Below are 23,155 nucleotides of genomic sequence, written 5' to 3' on the forward strand. Positions count from 1 at the left end.
CCAACTCTCTTTTTATCTGTTTATGTATGTACACACACACACACACACACACAGTATAAAAACTATTAGGAGGGATGGACTTTAAATTTCATACAAAGAACTTAGTGGTATCACAGTGTGTCACTAAACAACTTTACTGTCATGTTCGCCGTTTCAATGTCTTTGATACATCGTAACGTTTCGCATGTCATTAGCTGGATGCGTGTTTCATCTTTCACGGGAGGATGGGAGGATTTATCTCTTGGCTCTGCTTTTGGAATGTGTTTGGGTTATCTGTTATGTTCAAGGTTACTTTCCCAGGCTAGCAGTTCTGATGATTGCCAGCACCTGGGACGGGAGGGGCTGTTGGCAGGGAGGCGGGGTACGTTTGCACCGAGGGTTTTAAGTTTGTATTTGGCGTGCTTTTGCTCATTCTCAGCTTTCTCTGTATTTGTCCTAAGTTCCCTAATAAATCAGATTTCATTTAGCAACCTCTTGTGAGTCTGAGTATTTGGGCTGGGCAATCATTACATAAAGCTGAGAATCTAAAGATCCCAACTCCGCTGGCCCCTTTCCAGGAGAGGGCAAGTTGTCTAACCCTGTGAGGGAGAGCGCCAGCGATGACCGAACCCGATATCATACTGATGGAAGAAGGGGAGCCGGACTCGACCGTGATGCGCCCCGACCGACCTCCCCAAATGGGGGAGCTATCAGCTATCCTGGAAGAGGCGAGCTCTGGGTCGGAGGGCGAAGCCGGGGGCATGAAAGCCGGAAACTACCGTAACCACCCCGGGTGAGATGGTCACCTGGGATGAAACCCAAGGGGATGTCTCGGTCGCGGGGGGTCCGTCCTGGAGGCAGAGGTACCCACTGTCCCCTACAGTGATCCAGGTGCAGCCGAAGGAGGGCTCTCCCACTCTGGACCGTATCCGGGTGTTGGAGTCGAAAATGGACTCGTTAGAAACGATCCTGAAACAGATGAGTCTGGACCTGAGTTCGTTGAAGGAAACCCGGGAAGGGTCAAGCCAACGGCATTCGACCCCTTCGTCACATGGGCAGTCTCCGGAGCAGAGACAGACGGCACGTCCGCGGGAAGGGGAGCAGGCTGTCCGGGTGGAAGTAGCTTCGCCGCCAGTACGGCCGGCCCCAGCCCCCAAGCCGCGGCCGGCCCGGGAAGTGCAACCCACCAAGGCCCCAGTGGCGGGGCGCAGCCCGTCGGCGGGCGGGATGAGAGACTTCCCTGTCAAGTTCGATGGGGATCCGACAAAACTCTCATTTTTCCTGACATGCTAAAGCATACATGGAGGAATGGGGCTCGCTTTTTCGATTGGAAAAAGCTAAGATCATCACCATTGCCACCAAACTGAAAGGGAGGGCGGCAGACTGGTACATCCAGATGTGCCAGTCGGAAGCGCCCGAGCTGGAGAAATTCAACGAGTTCCTGTGGGCTTTGAGGCAGCACTTCGAGGATCCCCTGGCAAAAGAGAGGGCAAAGCGGGCTTTGAAGGAACTCAAGCAGGGATCAAGATCCGTGGCTGATTACGCGCTGGAGTTTAAGGCGCTGTCCGGAAAGGTGGATGACTGGTCCCAAGCCACCATCATCAAGTTATTCAAGGATGGCCTGAACACAGAGGTGCTGCGCTGGTCCTTGGGGAGAGACGACCCGTATACTTTGTACGAGTGGATCCAGCTCGCGGGAAGGGCTGAACATGCCCATGAGGTGTTCGCCCATCGAAGAACTGCGAAATCGGGGTGAGAGCTGAAACCCAGTCGCCCGCCGAGCACCGGGGGACGACCCGGACAAAGAGCCTGGGAAGAGGAGCGAGAAAAGCGGTATGCGAAAGGACAGTGTCTGCGATGTGGTAAGGAGGGGCATCGAGTGGCGGCGTGCCCGAAGGCAAAGGGAGAAGAACGGGCGGGGAAGCCGCCGGCGAAGTCCCCTTCCCTGCCGAGGAAGCAGAAAGCTGCGGTGGCCGAAAGTGAGGGAGACAGTGTGCCGTTCTACGAAGACGGGGAGCCCAAATTACTGCAGCCGGCGGGAAACGGCAGCCACCTGCTTTAAAGGGCGCCGCAGGGCAGGTGGTGGAAGAAGGGCGCGAGCCTACCTCGGTGAGTGGCAGTTACCGTATTCTCATGGTGAAGTTAAAGTTGGGCTCCCGATCCAAGACTGTAGAAGTATGGGCCATGATTGATTCGGGGTGTTCCAGATGTTTGATGCACCCTGATGTGGTAGCGGCTCTGGAGCTACCCACACTCCCCTTGCAACGACCCATCGCCTTTACACAGTTGGATGGGTCCACGGCAGGGGGCAAGCCAGTCACCCATTTCACGGGACGAGTGGCCTTGCAGATGGGCAGCCATCGGGAAGGGTTATCCTTTGTAGTGGCTCCGGTGGGGGGTCCCTTGGTGGTTTTGGGGGTGCCCTGGTTGGTTCAGCAGAATCCTCAGATAAACTGGGTTTATCGGACTATCACTTTTAAGGATGGATTTTATCAAGCGCCAGAAGGGAGGGGTACCCCAGAGGAGGTGGTAGGGGTAGCGGCAGCTGCGACTCCGCTTTGCCCGGCCTCTCCTCTGGAAGATTTGCCGGTTGAGTACCAGATGTTTGCTGATGTGTTTGGAGAAAAGGAAGCGGATCAATTGCCCCCTCATCGGAAAACGGATTGTGCCATTGAGCTGGTGCCCAACACCCAATTGCCCAAGCCAAAAATCTATTCCATGACGCAAAAGGAATTAACTTTGCTGAGGGACTTTGTGGACAAAAACTTGGCTCGGGGGTTTATTGAACCAGCGAATTCACCGGTGGGGGCACTGGTCCTCTTCCGCCCGAAGAAGGATGGGACATTAAGACTTTGTACCGATTTCCGTGGGTTAAATGCAGTCTCAATTTCCAATAAATATCCTTTGCCTTTGATCAAAGACATGTCACATCTGGCGAAAGGAAAAATCTTCTCTAAACTTGATTTAAGAGAAGCCTATTACCGTGTGCAGATCAAGGAGGGTGATGAGTGGAAAACGGCATTCAATTGCCCGTTGGGTGCATTCCAGTACAAGGTGTTGCCTTTTGGTCTGGCTGGAGCCCCTGGGGTATTTATGCAATTGCTCAATGAAGTACTCCATGAGCATCTATTCAAAGGGGTACTGGTGTATTTGGATGATGTATTGATTTACACTGAAACTATGGAGGAACATGTCTCTCTGGTGAAAAGGGTGCTTAGTAAGCTCAGGAAAGCAGAATTGTATGCCAAACTGTCTAAATGTGCCTTTCACCAGACACAAATTGACTATTTGGGGTATAGAATTTCAGATAAGGGCATTGAAATGGACCCTGCTAAGGTGCAAGCCATTGTAGACTGGGAAAGCCCCCGCACCCGCAGGCAACTTCAAAGTTTCCTGGGGTTCAGTAATTACTACAGATTATTCATAAGAGGGTTCGCTGAAATTGCCTTGCCACTAACCGAATTACTTCGAACCAAAGGAATTGGGGATACTCGAAGAGTAAAGAATCCAGGGGCGCTGCTGCGCTGGACGCCTGCCTGTCAAGAGGCGTTCGAGCGGCTCAAAGCAGCTTTTACCAAAGAGCCAATTTTGCAACACCCTGACCCCTCTAAGCCTTTTGTGGTTCAGGCTGATGCCTCCGATTATTCCATTGGGGCATTGTTGATGCAAGCTGACGGGGCAGGATGCCTCAAACCATGTGCCTACCTGTCCCGCAAATTCTCTGAGACTGAAAGGCGTTGGCATGTCTGGGAGAAGGAGGCATTTGCAGTGAAAGCAGCATTAGAAGCTTGGCGGCATTTACTAGAGGGGGCCAACCACCCTTTCGAGGTGTGGACGGACCATAAGAACTTGGAAGCTCTTAGTGCTCCTCGAAAATTGAGCCCCAAGCAGGTCCGTTGGGCTCAATTCTTCAATTGGTTTAATTTTCAATTGAAGTTTATTCCGGGGAAAAAGAATTTCCTGGCTGACGCATTGTCACGTCAACCCCAGGACTCCGGTGCTTTCCCAGGCTAGCAGTTCTGATGATTGCCAGCACCTGGGACGGGAGGGGCTGTTGGCAGGGAGGCGGGGTACGTTTACACCGAGGGTTTTAAGTTTGTATTTGGCGCGCTTTTGCTCATTCTCAGCTTTCTCTGTATTTGTCCTAAGTTCCCTAATAAATCAGATTTCATTTAGCAACCTCTTGTGAGTCTGAGTATTTGGGCTGGGCAATCATTACATTTACTGTTGGAAACAGGATCGTATAACCTAATTTTAGTATGGTTAATTCAAATTCATCCAAAAATAGTGCTCCATGGAAATATTTTAATTTTATATTTCAATTCTTCACAGGCCTAGAATCTGATCTTTCAACACTTATAATCTGGCTTAGTAAAAACCGATCAATAAGACACTTGGCATTGGGCAAAAATTTTAACAACATGAAATCCAAGTAAGATTTTTATTTTTTTCATTTTTATAAAAAGAAAAATATAACACAAGTAAGCAATTTCACTTTTTTCTCTTGCTTGCTACCTTCTTCAGAAATCTGTCTCCTGTACTTGATAATTTAGTACAGATGATTCAAGATGAAGATTCAGTAAGTATTATTTTTACTATTTAATGTTATAGGAATCATAGCATATGCTATGCTAAAATTTTGTTGTTTGGTCTCTGATTGCTGATAATCAAAATACATACTCAGTCAAGATTTTCAGAACATTTTGTTTATGGTAAAACTGATTTGAGTCTATGCAGATGTAATCAGTCCCTCTGATAGCAAACTCAGGTAGTGAGTGCTGACAGAAGTGATTCCAGAAGCGACCAAGAAAGATTAATCATTGGTGTTCTTTGGAGACAACCCTAGTTTTATCAATAAACAAATAAATCTCTACATGGGCAAAAAATAATCCCAACAACAAAGTGTGTGTATGCTCAGTAAAATGTTGAGTGTCTCTTCAAAAAAAGAAAAAAATCAATGAGGGGTAGGTACATGAGACTAAAACGCCAGACCTATAGGATGAGATTGGCTGGAACTCTGGATGGAACCTTGTGTTGCAGCTGGATTTGGGAGTGTTCAAGACATACATGTGGAAAAAATGTATCTTAACAGTGCATTTAAGCATTTAAAAATAATTTAGCTGAATACATCTGCTAAATATGAATTCTGACTGCATTCTGTTCCTTTTCATATTACAGACTCTACATTCTTTATGTGCAGATAAACTCCTTACTTAAGAACTAAACAGAATGTGACACATCTATTAAAAATGGTGTCTAGTTTCATAGGCCAGTCAACCAATTGTCTTTTCACATCTGCCAAACAGATGGTTTGCATTGTGTGAGAGTGACAGCAGGGAAGGTAGTGCTTAGATAATCTCTGCTTTCTCCCTTTCACATACTGTATGTCACCCAAACAGCTCCAGGTAATGCATAACACCTGGCTGGCTGGGTGAGATGTCAGTTTTGACCAAGCTTCTCCCTCCTTCCTCTGAGCGGCTGAAAATATAGATCAACCTGGTGTGGGAAAAGTGTTAATAATCAAAGTGTAATATCAAAAAATAAGGCTTTGGGAGGTGTTTGGGGAGAACAAGACAGTTTGCCTGGTTGCTTCTCTGTTTTATCTTTCATGCAAATTGTTTTAGTATTTTATCAATATTTTATTTATTTATTTATTTAAATGTATTGGCTACCCAATTCCAGTGGACTCTGAGTGGTGTTCAAAACTTGGGAAAACATAAAAACAGCTAAAAGCTTTGAATCACACAGACAGTCCAGACTAAAATAATCTAACAGCAAAAACAGCAAAACAAAACAGGGGTTATTATTGAACAAATGATGAACATCAACCCCAGGCCTGGGATCAAAGGCAGGTTTTCAAAGCTTTCCGGAATCCCAGGAGAGAGGGTGCCGTCCTTGTCTGTGGGGGGATGCTGTTCCAGAGGGCGGGGACCACAACAGTAGGCTAACCTTCTGGATAGAAGTTATTTCAAATGGGCCAAAGACAGATTTCTTCAAGTTCTCTGAACCTAATACAGATGTATTTTTCCTGCACTTTTGCTTTAATTCTCACATGAGATGGGGGAAGGGAATTGAACCAGAGAGCATTTGTGACCTGCATATCTTATAATGGAGCCCTATATCCAAGCTGGATTTTCAAGGCAAAGATTAAAAGATCTTTCAGAAATTGAGGATGTCCTTTCAACTGAAGCAGTAATTATAAAGTAAAAATTTACAAACGTAAGAATAGTTTACATGTTCTGTAACTGTTTACCTGATAAAGTATATTTAATGAAAACAGTTCATTTTTTAATAAATGTAAATTGAAAAAGTTCCCCAAGTACCAGGGTGCTTGGAAATTATCCTAAACAACTAAAAATGTACAAATTTCCATGCTTAGAAAATGATAAAGGATAAGGGCAGTTTGAAACCTCACTGTACAAATTCAGATTTTCATAATCTTCATGTTACTGTACAGTGCAGAGTTAGAGGGATTTCCCCAAAGGTTAATTCTAATATTCTCTAACATAGATGCTGCTTGTACCCATCAACTACTATATGTAATCTTAAACAAAGTAAAAGCTTATACATTAATGTGAATAAAAATGTGCATATAGCTGTCTTGTGAAGAGCTTTTAAAGACTTGATATGAGAGGCAGTTTTATTTTTAGGTAGATATAATCCAAACGTTGTGGTGGAATCCATTCATTCTAAAATGCTACATTTTTCTCCCAGCCATGTGTTGCATCCATATTAGTTATATCCATGTTCATTTGGTAATTTTTTTAAAGCAATAATATGTCTAACCCAAATAATATGTTTAGTTAGAAGTGTAGTATACTGATTTTTATTCTTAGAAACAGTTTTTAACCTCTATCACTCCCCTTCTCTAAGTACTCAAATCAGCATGGCCAGGTAATATGTAAAGGGCCCAAGTAAATAATTACTATGAGTTACACTGAATTAATCTGTAGGTGACCAGGGTAAATAGTCTGTTGAGGAAAGAGAACTAGATAATGGAGGATACTATGATCTTTCAGGCATAGCAGATGTAGATCAGTTGTGGATCAGTCAGTATTAATGTCCCAGAGATGTATAGAAGCAGAGGACACATGTTAAAAAATAGGTATGCCAGATTGTAGAAAAAGACCCCATATCTGAAGGATCTATGTAATATGGAAAAAAACAAACTGATTTCATATACATTTTCCATAATAGTGGTAAATTCTGCATTTTCTACTGATTTTTTAAAGATTTGTTTAATGTGCTTTGCCACGTAAACAAATTCTGCTGAACTCATTGAATAATGAACCTGTTATAACTTTGTGTTGGAAGCATCTCAGTTGAACTGCTGCCTTTCCTAAATACCATAGCAATCTGAAGCTAATCCTTTCTAAATTATGTATAAGGATGCACTTGGAGATTAGGAAAATGAACGTTGCTGTCATTTAAACTAAAATGTTTGCAGTTCTGTATCAAGGATAGGCTTTTCAATTATGCAGTTGCAGTCCATTGGGTTTCTAATTTGCATAATGTTCCAAGTTAGTTTCTAATAACTCACTTAAAGGCTGCATGGCTGCAGCAAAAGCTAGTAATATTGTTTTAAGCTTTCAAGAAAACTGCAACAATCTTGGTTTTGTTTTTTTTTAAATTAAGTGCTGATTCAATTGTATTGCTATGGCATATGCTGTTAGTAAAAAAAACCCCTCTTTTCATTGCTATTCCATTTTTCAGTATTTGTACTGGATCTTTAGACATTTGTTATTATGCTGTAAGTAGTGTGTTCTGGCACATTTAGAACACATCTAGGCAGCCGGTCTAATGTGCTTTCCTTCAGTCCATGAAGCATTATAGAATACGGCAGCATAATTTGTTAATTTGCTTTGTCTTCATAGCTGGTTTCTATTCCTCCTCTAATGAGGAAGTCAGTGGTAATGTCATAACAGTTTACTGTGGGACAAGTTAAGATGCAGTGATTGCTAGATTTCCATGAGAGTGGAAAAACACCCTCCAATTGCTCCTGGGCTGGGGCTGCAGCTGGGGGAAGACACTGTTTTTGACAGATGCCCAAAGCAGTGCATTTAGCCATGTGTCAGAACCTTTAAATATAAGTAATGCTCTAGCAGTCTTGGTGCAATCTGCCTGTCAGACCTGTGTAGAAAAAGAGTGCCTCAACTGACAGGCAGGTTGCTTTAGAGAGCTGCTATTTTTTTTTTCTACCAGGTCTAGTGGTTAAGGCAGCGGGCTAGAAACCAGGAGACTGAGAGTTCTAGTCCCACCTTAGGCATGAAAGCCTGCTGGGTGACCTTGGGCCAGTCACTCTTTCTCAGCCAAACTCACCTCACAGGATTGTTGTTGTGGGGAAAACAGGAGGAGGAAGGAGTATTAGGTATGTTCGCCACCTTGAGTTATTTATAAAAATAATAAAGGCAGGATAGTAAATAAATAAATAAATAAAAATAGTACAGCTCTATCAGTAGACCTTTCTCTGTCACATCTGTGCAGCAACAATGCCCCACCACCACTAGTAGGGTTGGGGTTATTGCCCTGCAGATCAACCTGGGTTTGACAGGTGGGTCACAACAGGATACAGCAGTACTAGAGGAAACAATAGTCCAGCACCCCTCTGAAGCAACCTCTCTCTCAGACTCCTGGCAGTCATCACTTTAGACAAGTCCTGGTTTACTCCTTTCTCTAGTAGTGTCGGTCCTGCTGCTCCCTTCCTCCTGTTACATCGGCCCAATAACACAAACTAAAATGGCCATAGAAGAAAATCCGCAGCTAGAGAGAAGGGGGTAACCTGTAGCAGCCAACTGGAGCTGGGCAGATTCCAGTCTCTTTGGTATCATTGGCTTGGTCACTGCCAAAACAATATAAATTTTGCAAACAACAATGTTTGTTTAGGGAGAAAAAAGACACTATTAAAACATCAGATCAAAAAAACCAAAATTACAAGGCCTCAGCTATGGCCTGGGGATAAGAGGAAGGCTGCAGCATATAGACATGTCTTTAAAGAATGGTTAGTGAGTTATCTTCAGGTCTAAATAAAGAAGAATTATATTTGTTCTTTTTGATCTGTGTTCATTCATAAAGCTTGCAGATGAGGCTTCTGTTGTTGCAATCCTCTCATAACTGGGGCTAAATGATGTAGTCATACAAGGTCCCTGTGATATTAAGGCTGCTAACATCATGATAAAGGTGTACCTGATTTACTTGAGTTATTAATTATTTTTAATATCATCTTGTGTCACATTTCATAAAACACAATTGGATAACATCTTATGTAGGTCTCAAGGAACTGTATCCTGGCATTTTAGGCTACATTTATCCCTGGGGCCTCAGGCTGAATGCACCTGGCATAACCTGTGAACCACATGAAGCTCCCTGAGACCCAATATTGACTCCTGTTCTAAGCAGCAAAATAGCAAGTGTTCGTAGTGCAGTTTTAGGAACTTTAATGAAGTATAGATTAAAATAAGCTAGGCTTAATGCATCTGTTTTGTCTTTGCCCTCCAAAAATACTTAATGGATCTTCAGCTTTGGCTACAGGTCATATACCACCCCAAGGCCCCCTCCAATCAGATGATTTCGTTAGTGTGCCCTATGTAACTAGAGCTGAAAAATGTTTCCTACCCCGATCTACATAAAAAAAATTAAAAGTCCCATGGTATCTTAAGTACTGACATATTTATTATGACACAAACATTTTTGGACAACAGTGCAGTTCATCAGGTTAACTAGTCTGTGTCATGTATTTGTTAAGATAATATGACACAATATTATAGTAACCATTTTTCTTGAGTGCGTGTTCTGTACTTGATTTTTATATTGTTTGTTGAAATAATAGGGTATACATTCAATAATATTGTACATTTCATGAACATCTAATTGTGTTCTATTGTCAGTTGATCCAAGATTTTGAAAACAGCTTTACAAAGTGAAGTAATATTATCATCTGTTTACTTCCCAGCCTTTGCAGTCTCTCTCTCTAGCAGATTCTAAACTGAAAACAGAGATTACTATCATTATCAATGCTTTGGGCAGCAATACATCCCTTACAAAAATTGATATTAGTGGAAATGGTATGGGTGACATGGGTGCAAAGATGCTTGCAAAGGCTCTTCAGATAAACACCAAACTCAGGTATTGAATATCTATGTTACTATCATTGTCATCATCATTACCATTCAATTTATATCCTGCTTTTCTGCTTATATAAACTCCCAAGACTTTCACAACAATAAAACAACACATAAAACACCGCAATGAGATCAATATAATTGTTTTTTTTGTAAATGCAGCATTTTTAACTTTTAGTTATTTCATATATCCAGATTCTTGTCAAAGCCCTGTGCTTGTTGTCTAATTGTTAGTTGAAAAATTGCATAGGAAACTGCAATCTGGAACAAATGAATTGTGAGTTAGTGCTGAGTAACCTTTTTCTGTTTCCCTTCCCCCCTCCATTCAAAAGATCTACCCCAGATTGTTTTTGCAAGTCATGATCTCATAATTTTATTTGAATTGTAGGGGGAGTAAGTTTGAATAGGCCAAGATAGAAAAGTTTTAAGCCCTGCCCATTTTTTACTCTTGTTTTTCCCATATGGAAGAAAACAATGAGTTGGGGAACTATTCATGTTTATCCCCTATAGCACCTAGTTTAATTTTGGACATCAAAATTACCCAATAGTCATTTGAGCAGATTTAGGCTTGGGGAATGAGTGACTACAGGACTGTGTTCTTCCTATTTGTGTTATATCAATACAGTATTTATAATGAGAAAAGACACTCTAGGTCCTCTGGTCAAATGAAGTCCATCAAGTATCTTCTGAATCCAGGACCTTTTCGAGCTCTGTAGCAAGTCTTTCCTATTGAGGATCACCAGAATCAGACTGTATTTAGTTTTTGGCATCTTTTTGGCTTGTAAAGATTTTTATATCCTGATAATGATCCTTGCTGGTCTTTATTGCTTACGGGATCTTTTGTTGCCTCTTTTTTGGGTGGGGTGAGGTAGAACATTTGCTTCTTTCTGTGTTTCATTTCATTTTGTTTCTTTTAGTAATTGTATGTTGTTGATACTGACTTATTAGTATTATTTTAGGAAGATAGAGCAGAATACATATACATTGACGAAGTTTAAAAGCATATAGTACTTCTAGAGTGGGAGGGGAAAATGCAGTATGTGAAAGACATAGCTAGAGTACAAATTATGAAAAAAGTACAGGCTGCCTATTTTAACCCAATTTTATGCATTCATTAGAAAAGTGTTATTTTACTCTTTTTACTACAATATTTCTCCCAATTCACCTGTTGAAAATGCTTGCGTAACATTAATGCATATGTGGTTGTTTTCAACATTTTCTTCACTTAATTCATAATTTCTGTTTCCACATAGAACGGTTATATGGGACAAAAACAGTATCACTGCTCAGGGATTCCAGGACATAGCAGTGGCACTGGAAAAGTAAGTTCTGTGTGGCTGTCTGTCAGAATTCCCTCAACTGTGTACGGACCATGGTAATTCATGTTATGAAACTGATGGGAAAAATTAGAGACTGGGTTATTCTGATCTTTCTTTTTTTTCCTCCCCTATCCCACCAAATAGCTTAACCAAATTAAGGTTAAATAGGATAGCTTAAATTAAGACATTTGATTGTTTTGCATCATAAGACTTAATAAAGGAGGAGGACAACTAATCTTGAGTGTGTTTTGTTTCTAGATTTGTTTATATAGGTGTAAAGTATGTGTGCACATGCATGTGATTTTTAATAACTTCAGATAAATGCATTTACATATTGCAAAAAGCAGCTGCCTTGTTTTGCAGCTAAAGGAAGGGTAGAGTATTTTTAAATGTAGAAAGCTAAACTTTTTAAAATGTGAATGTAAGATCCAAAATAGATATCAAACGAATGGAGATCTCACCAATATTGTTTCAATTCCAAATTAAACATATTTTGATTTTCATTTCAATCAAATATTATTAATTTCAGTTGCCTGTTTTTCCTTACATAATATATGCTTACGTAGCATATCCTTATGAATATATCAGATGAAAAGGAAATTTAATTTGCCAGATGAAAATACAAACAGGAAATAAGACACTTAAGTAAGAGTTTAATAAAACTAAAGGTAGGAGAGACTAAGTCGCTACATCAAAATTGCCTGAAGGATCTCAATGAGAATTGTTCTCATTGAGAGTCATGCAGTACACATAGTCCTCACTTAATGACCATTGATTCAGCTACTGTTCGAAGTTATGGCGGTGCTGGATGAATGGTACTTAAGCCCAGTTCCCAAAGGCTGAAGTAGAGGACCAGGGCCTCCAGCAGTCTCAGCCAGCTGCCACCATGCCCGAGGCCTCTACTTCAGCCCTGGAGCCACCACCGCCACCAAGGAGTGCTGCCTCAAGGCCCATGCCATGGCCAGCCACCCCAGAGCCAAGCACCAAGCCACAGCCAACCCCACTACCCTGTACTCTGCCAGCCCTGCTGCCCCCAGCTGACCTTCACCATCTTCTTCTTCCCTCTGCTGATGAGGTGTGCCCAGCCTGGCCCTATGTGAGGCAGCTGCTGGCTGCACTAGGCCTTCTTCCTGGGGCTGCACATGCCCTTCTCCAAACAGCTCGTGGCCTTCTCGCATGCTTTGGAAGGCTTCTGAGGCCTTCTGAAAGCATGCAAGAAGCTGTGCACCATTTGGAGAAGCGTGCATGTGGCCTCAGGAAAAAGGCCTGGCATAGCCAGCAGCTGCCTTGCATAGGGCCAGGCTCATCAGCAGCTGGAGGAAGAAGATGGCGAAGGTCGGCTGGGGTAGCAGGGCTGGCGGAGTACAGGGCAGCTGGGGCTTTGTGCTGGGGTGCTGGGGTGGCTGGCCACTGTGGAGCTTGAGGCAGCACTCCTCAGCAGCAGTGGCGGCACCAGGGCTGAAGGAGGGGGGGCAGTGGCTAGTTAAGGCTGCTGAAGGCACCAGGCCTCTACTTCAGCCCAGCACCACCATCGCTGAGGACTGCCACTGTGCAGGGCGGCCAAAAGGGCAGAAATGGGGAGGGAGATAGGTGGGAGTGAGTTCAAGAGCACAGTCCCTTACCTGACTGAGGCTCAGGGCTGACCGGGACCAAGCTGACTTAGATGGGGATGGGTCCTTGCCTAATGACTGGTGGGATTCAGTTAATGACGGCAACGGGGACTGCCAGGATTGCCATCACTAAGCGATGCGGTCATGTGATGTGCTTTACAACCGCATTGCTTAGTGACAGGAATTCTGGTCCCAATTACCATCATTAACCAAGAACTACCTGTACAAATGAGTAACACTTTTAAGCCTGAACTAAATTTGCAAGCCGATGATTCTTGTGTAATTAAAACTAAAACCTAGTGCCAGATTATTTATCAAAACATAAATTGACAGAGGACAATGGCCAATTTGAGGGGGGGGAAAATTACTTTAAGACTGACAACATACATCTTGTTGACAGAAAAAGCTCACTAACATCCTGTTTAAAATCTTGATCTTTTCTTCTGAACTGCCAAAATTAAAAAATAGGGAACTGAGAGTGAATGACAGAAAGCAGAAATGTTGGTGTTAATATAACAACTCTGATTTTATGAAGGTGACAGCTCCAGTCTTATTCCATATTCTTCACTTCTAATACCAGAGTCATTGCTAGAACCCATTTGTTTTGTTAAACAAAGCTCTAAACTGGGAAACAGTCCTCCACTGTCGATGTTGTGATAAATTGCTGCCTTTCATACAATATGTTTTTAAGTCGATGAAGCTTCCCAGTCATCCAGGTGGAATTGTCAGTAGGTGGAGTCATGGCAACTGGATTTCTTTCTTTTTGGTTGAAACTTTTCACTGCTTGTCTAAGCAGCTTCTTCAGTCTGAACAAAGGTTGGTAAGGGGACCCCATATATGTCTTCCAGGGTGGCTACATTGTCCCTACACCTGAATGGCTTGTTAATCTTCCTGTGAACATTATTGTCTTCAAATGAGTGTCCTGTCCCTCAGTCAGCCCTGAGCCTCAGTAAGGACACTCATTTGAGGACAATAATGTTCACATTTTGGACAGAGAAGATAGGTGGTTTGAGAGAGGGGTTAAGGAATCCATTCATGCCAAAGCGGAAAATCCTTCCCTCAATAGAGGTGGAGGCCTCAGACATAACTTGTTCCCCATTTTTCATGCTGCTCTTTCATTAGTCCCCAGGAAGATTAAGACCACTTCACAAGTTCACCAGGAAGGCCACTCTTAACGGTCCACTTGGGGATGAGTGAGGGATTTAGGAGTAAGACATCCCAAAGACAATCCACACCTCCATGGCACAATTAACAAGCCATTCGGGTGTGGGGACAATGTAGCCACCCTGGAAGACGTATATGGGGCCCCCCTACCAACCTTTGCCCAGACTGAAGAAGCTGCTTGGACAAGCAGCAAAATGTTTCAACCGAAAAGAAAGAAATCCAGTTGCCATGACTCAACCTACAGATAATATATTTCTAACTTTAATTAAAACATTATCTTTAGCATATATCCCAGCAAAATTGTGTAACATTGCTTATTCTTCTGTTCTATAATACTGAGAAATATGCTTGAATGTTATGATGGAAATGTTCAAAAAGCACTTTCCAAGAGTGTATTGATTGGGCAGCTACTCCTTCAGTAGCTTACATCAAGTCTTAGTTAAATGAGGGTGCATTTTCAAGTTAGTACTACAAAAACCAACTAGACTAAACTCCTTTACAACAAATTTTGGCACTGTTAAAATGGGTGAATCATAGTTTTAAATAATCCCCATCTTGGACTACTTTTTCAAAAATTTCAGTTTAAAATTATACTTGTATTGAAAGCCTAGTTGCTACAATTATTTTTCTCAGGTCAAATAGTTTAATGGTAAACTTGTAGTATACTTCAATAGTACTACAGCGAGAGCCAGTGTGAATTTGGACTGGGAAGACTCAGGTTCACATCCCAAGTCAACCATGGACTTACTCATGTGGCCTGTCCCTCGGCCAATCTATCTCAGATCCTTAGGTATCCTGCCTGAAGGGCAGGTTATAAAGACATCTAAATGGAGCAATAGTATATGAGTTTATATTATTTCTTTTATTTAAACATTAATTTAATTGCAATTTAATGTCACAGAAAATAAAACACAAATTGACTATCATATATGTATAGAAATACAGCAAAAGGATCAGAGTGCATACAGGAACGTTCTAAGTAATTATTTCTTTTGTGCATCTAACGTTTTAAATTTTTTTTTAAGGAATTACACCTTAAGATTCATGCCTATACCTGTAAATGATGCTTCACAAGCACTGAAAACAAACCCTGAGAAAACAGAAGAGGCACTTCAAAAGGTATTTCCTACATTTACCGATATAAATTGAAGTGAATAAATAAAAACACAATTTCACTTTCATGGCTGCTGAAGCAGTTTCTACAATTATCTTGCTGAAGTCCACACCCACCTACCCTCATTAACATATCTGAGTATTAATAATGAAGAATCACCAGGATGTGGAGATGGGTTTTCTTCTAAATTAGGCATGATGAGAATAGAATAGAAGCAGTGGCAAGATTATAAACGTATGCAATATTCCTTTAAGTATTAAAATGTTTATGTGCTTAATTGAGATTTAAAAATGGATCTTTTTGGATTTGCTTAGAATGTGAGATATAATCTTCTGTATTGGAAAGAGTATGACAATAAATGTTCCTTTTTTTTTTTTTTTGGTTTGATCTTGCCAGGTTCCTCTGAAGATTCTAGCATTAAGCAAATTGTTGTGTATTCTTTCTCAAAAATAGTACTTTGTTGACAGAATTTACATTCTGATAATTAATCTGAAACCAGTGGTATATAATATCAGTTACATTGATTTAAGTTAACATTATAAGACTCTCATAATAAACCAAGAATTGAGTTTCAATCCTTGAAGAAAAAATAAGGCTGTAGTCCAGTACTAATTACCTGGAAATCAGCATCACTGAATTCAGCGGAATCTACTTTTGATCGTGCAAGCACAAGATTGTATGGTTAGGCTCTATCTCTGTATCAACATGCTTTTTTCACTTAATTTTTAAAATCCAGGCTTGTAGAATCATATCTGACTTCAATTTCTGCTCTTAGATAGAAAATTATTTGCTTCGTAATCATGAGACCCGAAAATATCTACAAGAGCAAGCATACAGATTGCAGCAGGGCATAGTTACTAGCACAACACAGCAGGTACCATTTCCTCTTTTATGATTAAGATTGTTTTCAGTGGTTGGATCCAGAGGTGCCCTTCCATTCACAGGAGAGGTTTGCATTCTGGGGAGGCATCCCAGAAACAACATTGGATGGAGGTGATTCTTGTAAATTTCCACAGATAGCGTTCTCTGCTGCCTCCCAGACTCTGCAAAAAGACCCTCAACTCTATGGAGCAGATATTGGAAAATATCTTAAATATCAATAACGAATAACAGTAGAAAGAAGTAAGAACCTCAGAAATGTGTGAAGTTACATATTTTGATTATATATTTGAATGTGCAGACTCCCAAGCCTATCTGATTTATTGTTATTTTATTTGTTTTATCTTCTTTTCCAATGCTTGTGAGTATTCCTTTTCTTTCCTTTCCCATTTTATTCCTGTGTAGATGATAGACAGAATATGTGTCAAAGTACAAGACCATCTCAATTCTTTAAGAAACTGTGGAATTGAAACAATACAAGAGGATCTGAGATCAGCTGAAAGACTTATGAAGGATGCTAAGAATTCCAAAACAGTAAGAGATTGCAGATATTTGTAATACTAATATCCATTACAATTCCATTAGAATGAGTAATAATATTAAAAGTTTTAAATTTAAAGTTTTCAAAATTTAAAAAATACATTAAATGTATGCTTGCTTGGTTAAGAAGCCATTGTAGATATTGATTATAACTTCATTATAATATGTTTTACAGTTATTACCAAACCTGTATCATCTTGGTGGAGCTTCATGGGCAGGAGCAAATGGCTCATTATCCAATCCAATTCAGGAAATCCTAGAATCTATGGCTGGGGAAGTTACAAGGGTTGTCGATGATCAGCTCAAGGTATTAATGACTAAAAAAACGTTGCTATAAAATGAAATGCATTCTAAAGAGGAAGAGAACCAAACTAGTTCTTCACCTGTGGTGGGCAACCTGCAGGCGACATACAAACCTCCATAACCTACTTTGCTGCTCTAAGAACTTTTCCAGATTATACCGCTGAAATTTGGCAGAACATTTCCAGATTATACCACTGAAATGTAGTTCTATGTTTTCAAAAACTAAGGGAAACAAGATGCCTTGATTCTGGTAGGCTTAAGGCACCTATTTTTCTTTCTTTCTTTCTTTCTTTCTTTCTTTCTTTCTTTCTTTCTTTCTTTCTTTCTTTCTTTCTTTCTTTCTTTCTTTGTTGAATTTTATTACCACCCATCTCCCCCCCAAAGGAGGGACTCTGGGTGGTTTACAGAAACAAAATTTAAAATTCAGTATCAATATAAATACAATAATAGACAATAAAAATATGAAATATAATAAAATAAAATATAATACAATACAATCCAGATGGCTAAAAGTTGTGTTTCAGTCCATGAGTATGAAAGATCGTCCTTGGGTGCTAGCCATCCCCACAAATGGCTGTTCCCCATCCTGCTCCAGGCATGATGGCAAAATCATTTTTCTTCTTTAACCCCGCCAAATCTCCCACTCAACAAGAATGTATTTTTTTCCTTTCCTTTAAAAAATAAATAATAAAAGCAAATTAAGGTAAGTCACTCTTGCTAAGCTAATTGTGTAAACAAGTTATATAAATAACACCTATAAGCTCTTACGCATTAGTTGAAGCCTGAATTCAGATCCTCCATATTTGTTCCAAATTCTCCATCTTAAGTTCTCATTATCAAGCAGTATGAAGCAATATTCTATACAAAATGCTTTAAGCAATGTGGTTCAAATATATAAGTTAGTTAATGAGTCCAAAATTAAGAAGAACAAGAAAACAAAATTTCCCCCCTTGTTTGAGAGAGAATAGCCTGTTGATCTGATAGCAAAGATGATAAACCTGTTTGAATTCAGCCTAGATCCAAAATAAAAATAAAAGCAAACTGAGCTCTGTACCACTTTAAGAGTTCTTTTCCATGATATCAAATCTTTTCAAATAATTGAATTTATGCAGATGAAAACCTTAGTGGAAGAAAATAATGAATTTTTCAGATCTTCCTGCACAAACAAGTCAGAAGTGGAAGCTATTCACTAAAGCCCATTTGACAGCTAAACCATTTTTTCTTTTTCCAAATGTTTTTTGTTTACCCCTGGATACTGGCATGAGAAAATTTAGGAATCAGCTCTGCTGAGAAATTTATTGCTATAGGATTATCAGAATATAAAGGAATAGCAATTTTTAAAATGTCTTTTTAATTTTTTACTTTTTAGAGGGAAACAGGCTGACCTGACTCAGAGGTGGAGCTCCTGTACTGTAATTTCAGTATGCACCATCTGGGAATTCTAGTGTATATTTTAAATGTTTTTAGATATTTTTGGTTTTTATTTGGTTTTGCTCTGTATTGCTTTAGGAAGGAGGTCTGTTTTTATTTTTTTTCCTCTTGGTATATTCATTTAGGCAGTAAATAAGTAACAAAGAGTCACTGGAATATGTTCTTCTAGTTTGAAGTTTCTATGCAGAGAGTTGACAGGAATTGATCTAGCCCATACTATAAACAATACCAGACAGGTCCAATTTTGAATATGCTAATCTGTTGTTGTCTGACAGAAATTTCAAGGTGATTCTTGCTACAACCAAAATTATGGCAGTGGCTATTAAACTAAGAATACAAGATGTTTGTTATTCTCAATATGTTATTAACAATTTATTGTTTAATATTTCATGGCAATGCCATTTAATGTAAATAGGATTTCATTTCATTTTTTTTTGCTTTGACTATATTTGAGTGTTTTGACTGTTATAAACTGATACCATTTATATCCTTTTATTTTAGCTTTTTTATGAATTCAATTATTTCTTTTCCTTGACCTCTGTAAATATTTATGTTAGCACATGCTTATATCTATATCTGTATGTGTATATATACACACATACACAGGTTTTTCTTCATTGTAGCCCAATATGACATCCCTGTTAATTTTGAAGAATATAGGAGGCCATTTTACCAAATTACCAAATTGGGCTCTTTTTTGTTTTTTGGGTGGGCAAGAAACTCATTTTCCTGCCACAAGAGAAGCATCTCTTATCAATGAGATTGGTTGGTCTAGTGTGCATAAGTGAAAATCTAAACTTTACTAGAAGCGTAGTCACTTTGATTAACAAGTATTCAAAAGTTGGATTGGTCCTACCCTGCCGGATTTTAGAAAGGCCCTGAAGACCTGGTTTTTCCCCAGCACAGGACCAGATGTTGCATGAATCAGTTTTTAGTGTGAGTTATTGTCCCTGGCATTTTAAAAAAATGATTATCTGTAACTTGATGTTTTAAAATACTTTGTTTAAAATCCAAAGTCACTTGGCAAGTGGGTAGCAGTATAAATTGAAGGGGGAAAATTGTGGTGGAGAAATCAGTCAGTGATTGAGAAAAAAAAAACAAGCAATCCTCGTCTAGCTACCACAATTGGCCTGGCAACTCGGTCATTAATTGAAGCATTTGCTAAGTGTGACTGTAGTTATGATCCTACTTCAGCTTTCCTTTGCTTTACAGACCTATAAAGGTCTTAAACATGGGCATTGGTCGCAAGGGTGCTTTTTCATTACTGTCATAACTGCAAATAGTTGCTGTACAAGGCAGTCACTAAACAAGGACTACCTGTATTGATGATTCTTTTGATATATGTGCCACAGTTATTAATTGTTATGGTTCCTCTAAGGATTAACCAGACATATTACATAGATGTTTTGAGCTTTTTTTTTTTTTTTGCTTTGTTTGTTGATGGAATAATTATGACTGGAGATTTTGACCAAATTTTGTTACTTTATTAGATCAAAATACTTCCCCACCTAAATTTAATACCAGTATATGAAAGTATTGCAAGGTTATATGTCAGAGTTCAATTTTGTGGGTACTTTTAAAACCTTTGGAAGAAGAGTGTAGAAATTTCTTTTACACTTTATCTAGGTTCTCAACTAGATAAGTTTCTGGTATTTAGATCCTTAGTTGAATGAATTAATAAATCAAATATAGAAATGATGGTTATTTAAGTTTATGCCATAGTAATATCAAGGTATTTTTTCAAATATACATTCAGCAAATTTATTGTTCTTTGCGATGCCATTAAGGTGTGCATGTATTTGTGTGTGCATATATATAGTCATATTACTGCTTATGCTTTATGGAAATGAAAATATGGGGAAAATGTTAAAGAATGTTTGAGCAAGATGACCTACGCCAGAATTATTTTATGAGTGTTAAACAGACACTTAAAATAGACTTGAAGCAATATATTTTTGAAACTGAATATTCATTGTATGGAGCAAGTTGAAAGACCTGGCAAGTTAGTAGCCTCTCAACTGAAAAAGAAATTCAGTTGTATAGTATCTCTGCTATTAGAAATGCCCAGAGTAAAATATTTAATGGTTTTGACTGAATAAAAAAACATTTTAAACTGTTTATTTCTTCAGTAAGTCCTGGAAAGCTTACAGACACACAGTCCAGTCCAACATATTGATGCTTGCAAGTCATTCCAGTTGTGTGCTTATTAAGAACATTATGGTTTTCAGGTGGTTTTATATCATAGCATGTTCTAAAATTGGTAATTTCTCATTTTATCATAACCATTGAAAGAATTGAGAAAAGAGAGCATATTTGACCAAATATGTTGGCTTTTATATAAAAGAAAAATGTAAAAGTTTTTAATGAAAACCTTTGTAAAATAATTTCATGTTGTTTACTCCAAAATATTTTATTTCTGTTCCAATTATTTTATCAAAGTCCCAGGTTTCAAAAAGTTGTGCAAACTGTAAATGAACCAAAACCTAAAGATTGAGTTCTTACTAATATTTGAATATGCTTTGAGATATTTCCCTTTAATGAAATGGATTTATGTTATTAGGAACAAATAAATTCAGTACACTATCCTTTATTCAAGCTATGTGTGATGGACAGCTGCTTCAAAAATACGAACTAATCAATTGTCTTTGGCAATAGTACTGAAGGCTATTGAATTCTCTTACAGTCTTTCCAATTTGCTTTGTAATTTTGTGTCTAAAACACAGATTAGGCATGTGGTGTTACGAATGAGATACTGCTGTGGTTCCTGTAGTTTCTTTTAAAAGTTTGCTTCCCCTTACTTTCTGCCACAGACACTGCTTGAGTCAATGGTAGATGCAGCCGAAAACCTCTGTCCAAGTGCAATGAAGAAAGCACATATAAGACAAGACTTGATCGAGGCATGTACTGAAAAAATTTCCATTCCTCGGACCTTTGTTAAAAATGTTCTCTTGGAGCAGTCTGGAGTGGATATCCTTAATAAAATTAGGTGAGCCAAACTACTTTGTAGATTCATCTATGGACTGAGTGTATAACTTGATTTGCTAAAAGAGCTACAGTACTTCTCTCTGGAACAATTCATAGTGATTGCCTTAATATTAGCTATTCTAGACTTTGAAAACTGTTCCCATCTATACTTTTAGGCAAGGAAAACCAATTTTTTTTCTGGCTTCAGATTATAGTATTATTTTTGTATTATGATGTTTTAAAATTTAAACTACTGAAGATCACAAGATGTGTGATGGTGACATGGTGATGGCACAAGAGATGGGCAAATTTTTTAATGCCTTTTTAAAACATTTTTGGGTGGATTGGCTTTTTTAAAGTTAAAATATTTATTTATTCATTGGCAGCATTTGTATGCCACCTACTTGAGCACATATACAAATAAGTATACTAATTCTTCTAGAAGCTGAAACCAGAAAATTTATTGCTTATCTTTTAAAAACTTATAGAATGTGTATTTCTATTACTTGAAGATTGCCACCAAAATTTCACAAGGTAATCCTGAGGGAGGTGGATCCAAGTATGGTGAAAAAGAAAAGAAAAGCTGGGAGCTTCCTGTAGCCTATAGGCTACAGGTTGCTTACGCTTGTTCTGAAGCACAGTGTTATAAAATAATGCCTTAGATTCCAATTATTAGATATTTGGCTCATCTAATAGGTACAATATCCTTATTTTTTTTTTCTTGAAACAAACTTCATTTTCTTTGCAGACATAAGATTTACTGCAAGTTTCCCTTCAGTCTTTAGTCAGTTCTATGGAATATAAACTGAAATAATTAATATTAACTGAATTTAAATGCTTTAAAATATATTATTTTAGTTTGGTGTCTTGCAAATTGTTCTCTACTAGCGTTTGAACCCCTAGCTGAAGTTAAGCATACCTAATTAATACTTGGATGTGATACCACCTGGGAATTTCAGGGCTGTAGGTTAACCGGAATATCAAAAAACATCTGAGAAGAAAGCAATAGCAAACTACTTCTATATTGCTGCCATAAAAAAGGACATTTCCACTCCTCCCCAAGAGTCAAGCTGGATTCAAGAGAGACTTTAATTATAAACAGAACTTGTTGCAATTATCAACAGAGGTCGTTATAATTAATTCTGGGTAAATTGCATGTATTCATAGTATATAGTTATAGTATGGCAATTTTGTTCATTTAAATAATACTATTAAAACAAACAGACAACCCCCCCCTTCAATAGTCTTGGAATCTCACCAAGAAATTTAAGTATTTAAGCTATTGCTGATGTAAATGCAAGTAGTTCAGCTTAGGTTGTTTACTCATTACGTAGCAAAATAAATTGCAATCATGCAGTAATGATACTAAGTACTATGGAAGCAGTAAAATAATTTCCTTGTACAAATGAATGACTATGAAAAAAAGAAATGCAATTAGCATTTAATTCTTGACATAAAAATTATATTTTGTAAGCTACCCTTACAAAAGGGAGTCTGTTAGAGTAGGCAGCTGTAATAAATTTAATGAAATATATGAATTTTAAAAAACCTGAACACACCAGATTTATTTATTAAAGTGGTTGTATCATGTTTTATCATGGGCTTCATCTTATATTAAATGGATCACCGTTGTGTTTTAAACCTTAGTGTCATTTGGTGAGAGTTAATGCAACATTCCTTTTCTCTAAGCTTAAAATGAAATATTATTTTTGAACCTTTTCTATCGTTTGCATA

General features: G+C 39.0%; 1 protein-coding gene across 2 annotated transcripts in view; it reads left to right on the top strand.

The window, feature by feature from the left end:
• The window catches only part of CARMIL1 (capping protein regulator and myosin 1 linker 1), a 151,509-nt gene that overhangs the window by 90,837 nt on the left and 37,517 nt on the right, over positions 1-23,155 (top strand). For both annotated transcript variants that reach the window (XM_063298994.1, XM_063298993.1), the window contains exons 19-27: positions 4,312-4,411; positions 4,504-4,558; positions 9,929-10,101; positions 11,351-11,419; positions 15,216-15,309; positions 16,080-16,178; positions 16,589-16,717; positions 16,899-17,030; positions 21,268-21,443. In XM_063298994.1, coding sequence (XP_063155064.1) covers positions 4,312-4,411; positions 4,504-4,558; positions 9,929-10,101; positions 11,351-11,419; positions 15,216-15,309; positions 16,080-16,178; positions 16,589-16,717; positions 16,899-17,030; positions 21,268-21,443 — 1,027 coding nt within the window. The remainder of the gene's footprint in view (positions 1-4,311; positions 4,412-4,503; positions 4,559-9,928; positions 10,102-11,350; positions 11,420-15,215; positions 15,310-16,079; positions 16,179-16,588; positions 16,718-16,898; positions 17,031-21,267; positions 21,444-23,155) is intronic.

This window comes from Candoia aspera, chromosome 3 (genome assembly GCF_035149785.1).
Source record: "Candoia aspera isolate rCanAsp1 chromosome 3, rCanAsp1.hap2, whole genome shotgun sequence".
Taxonomy (NCBI): Eukaryota; Metazoa; Chordata; class Lepidosauria; order Squamata; family Boidae; genus Candoia; species Candoia aspera.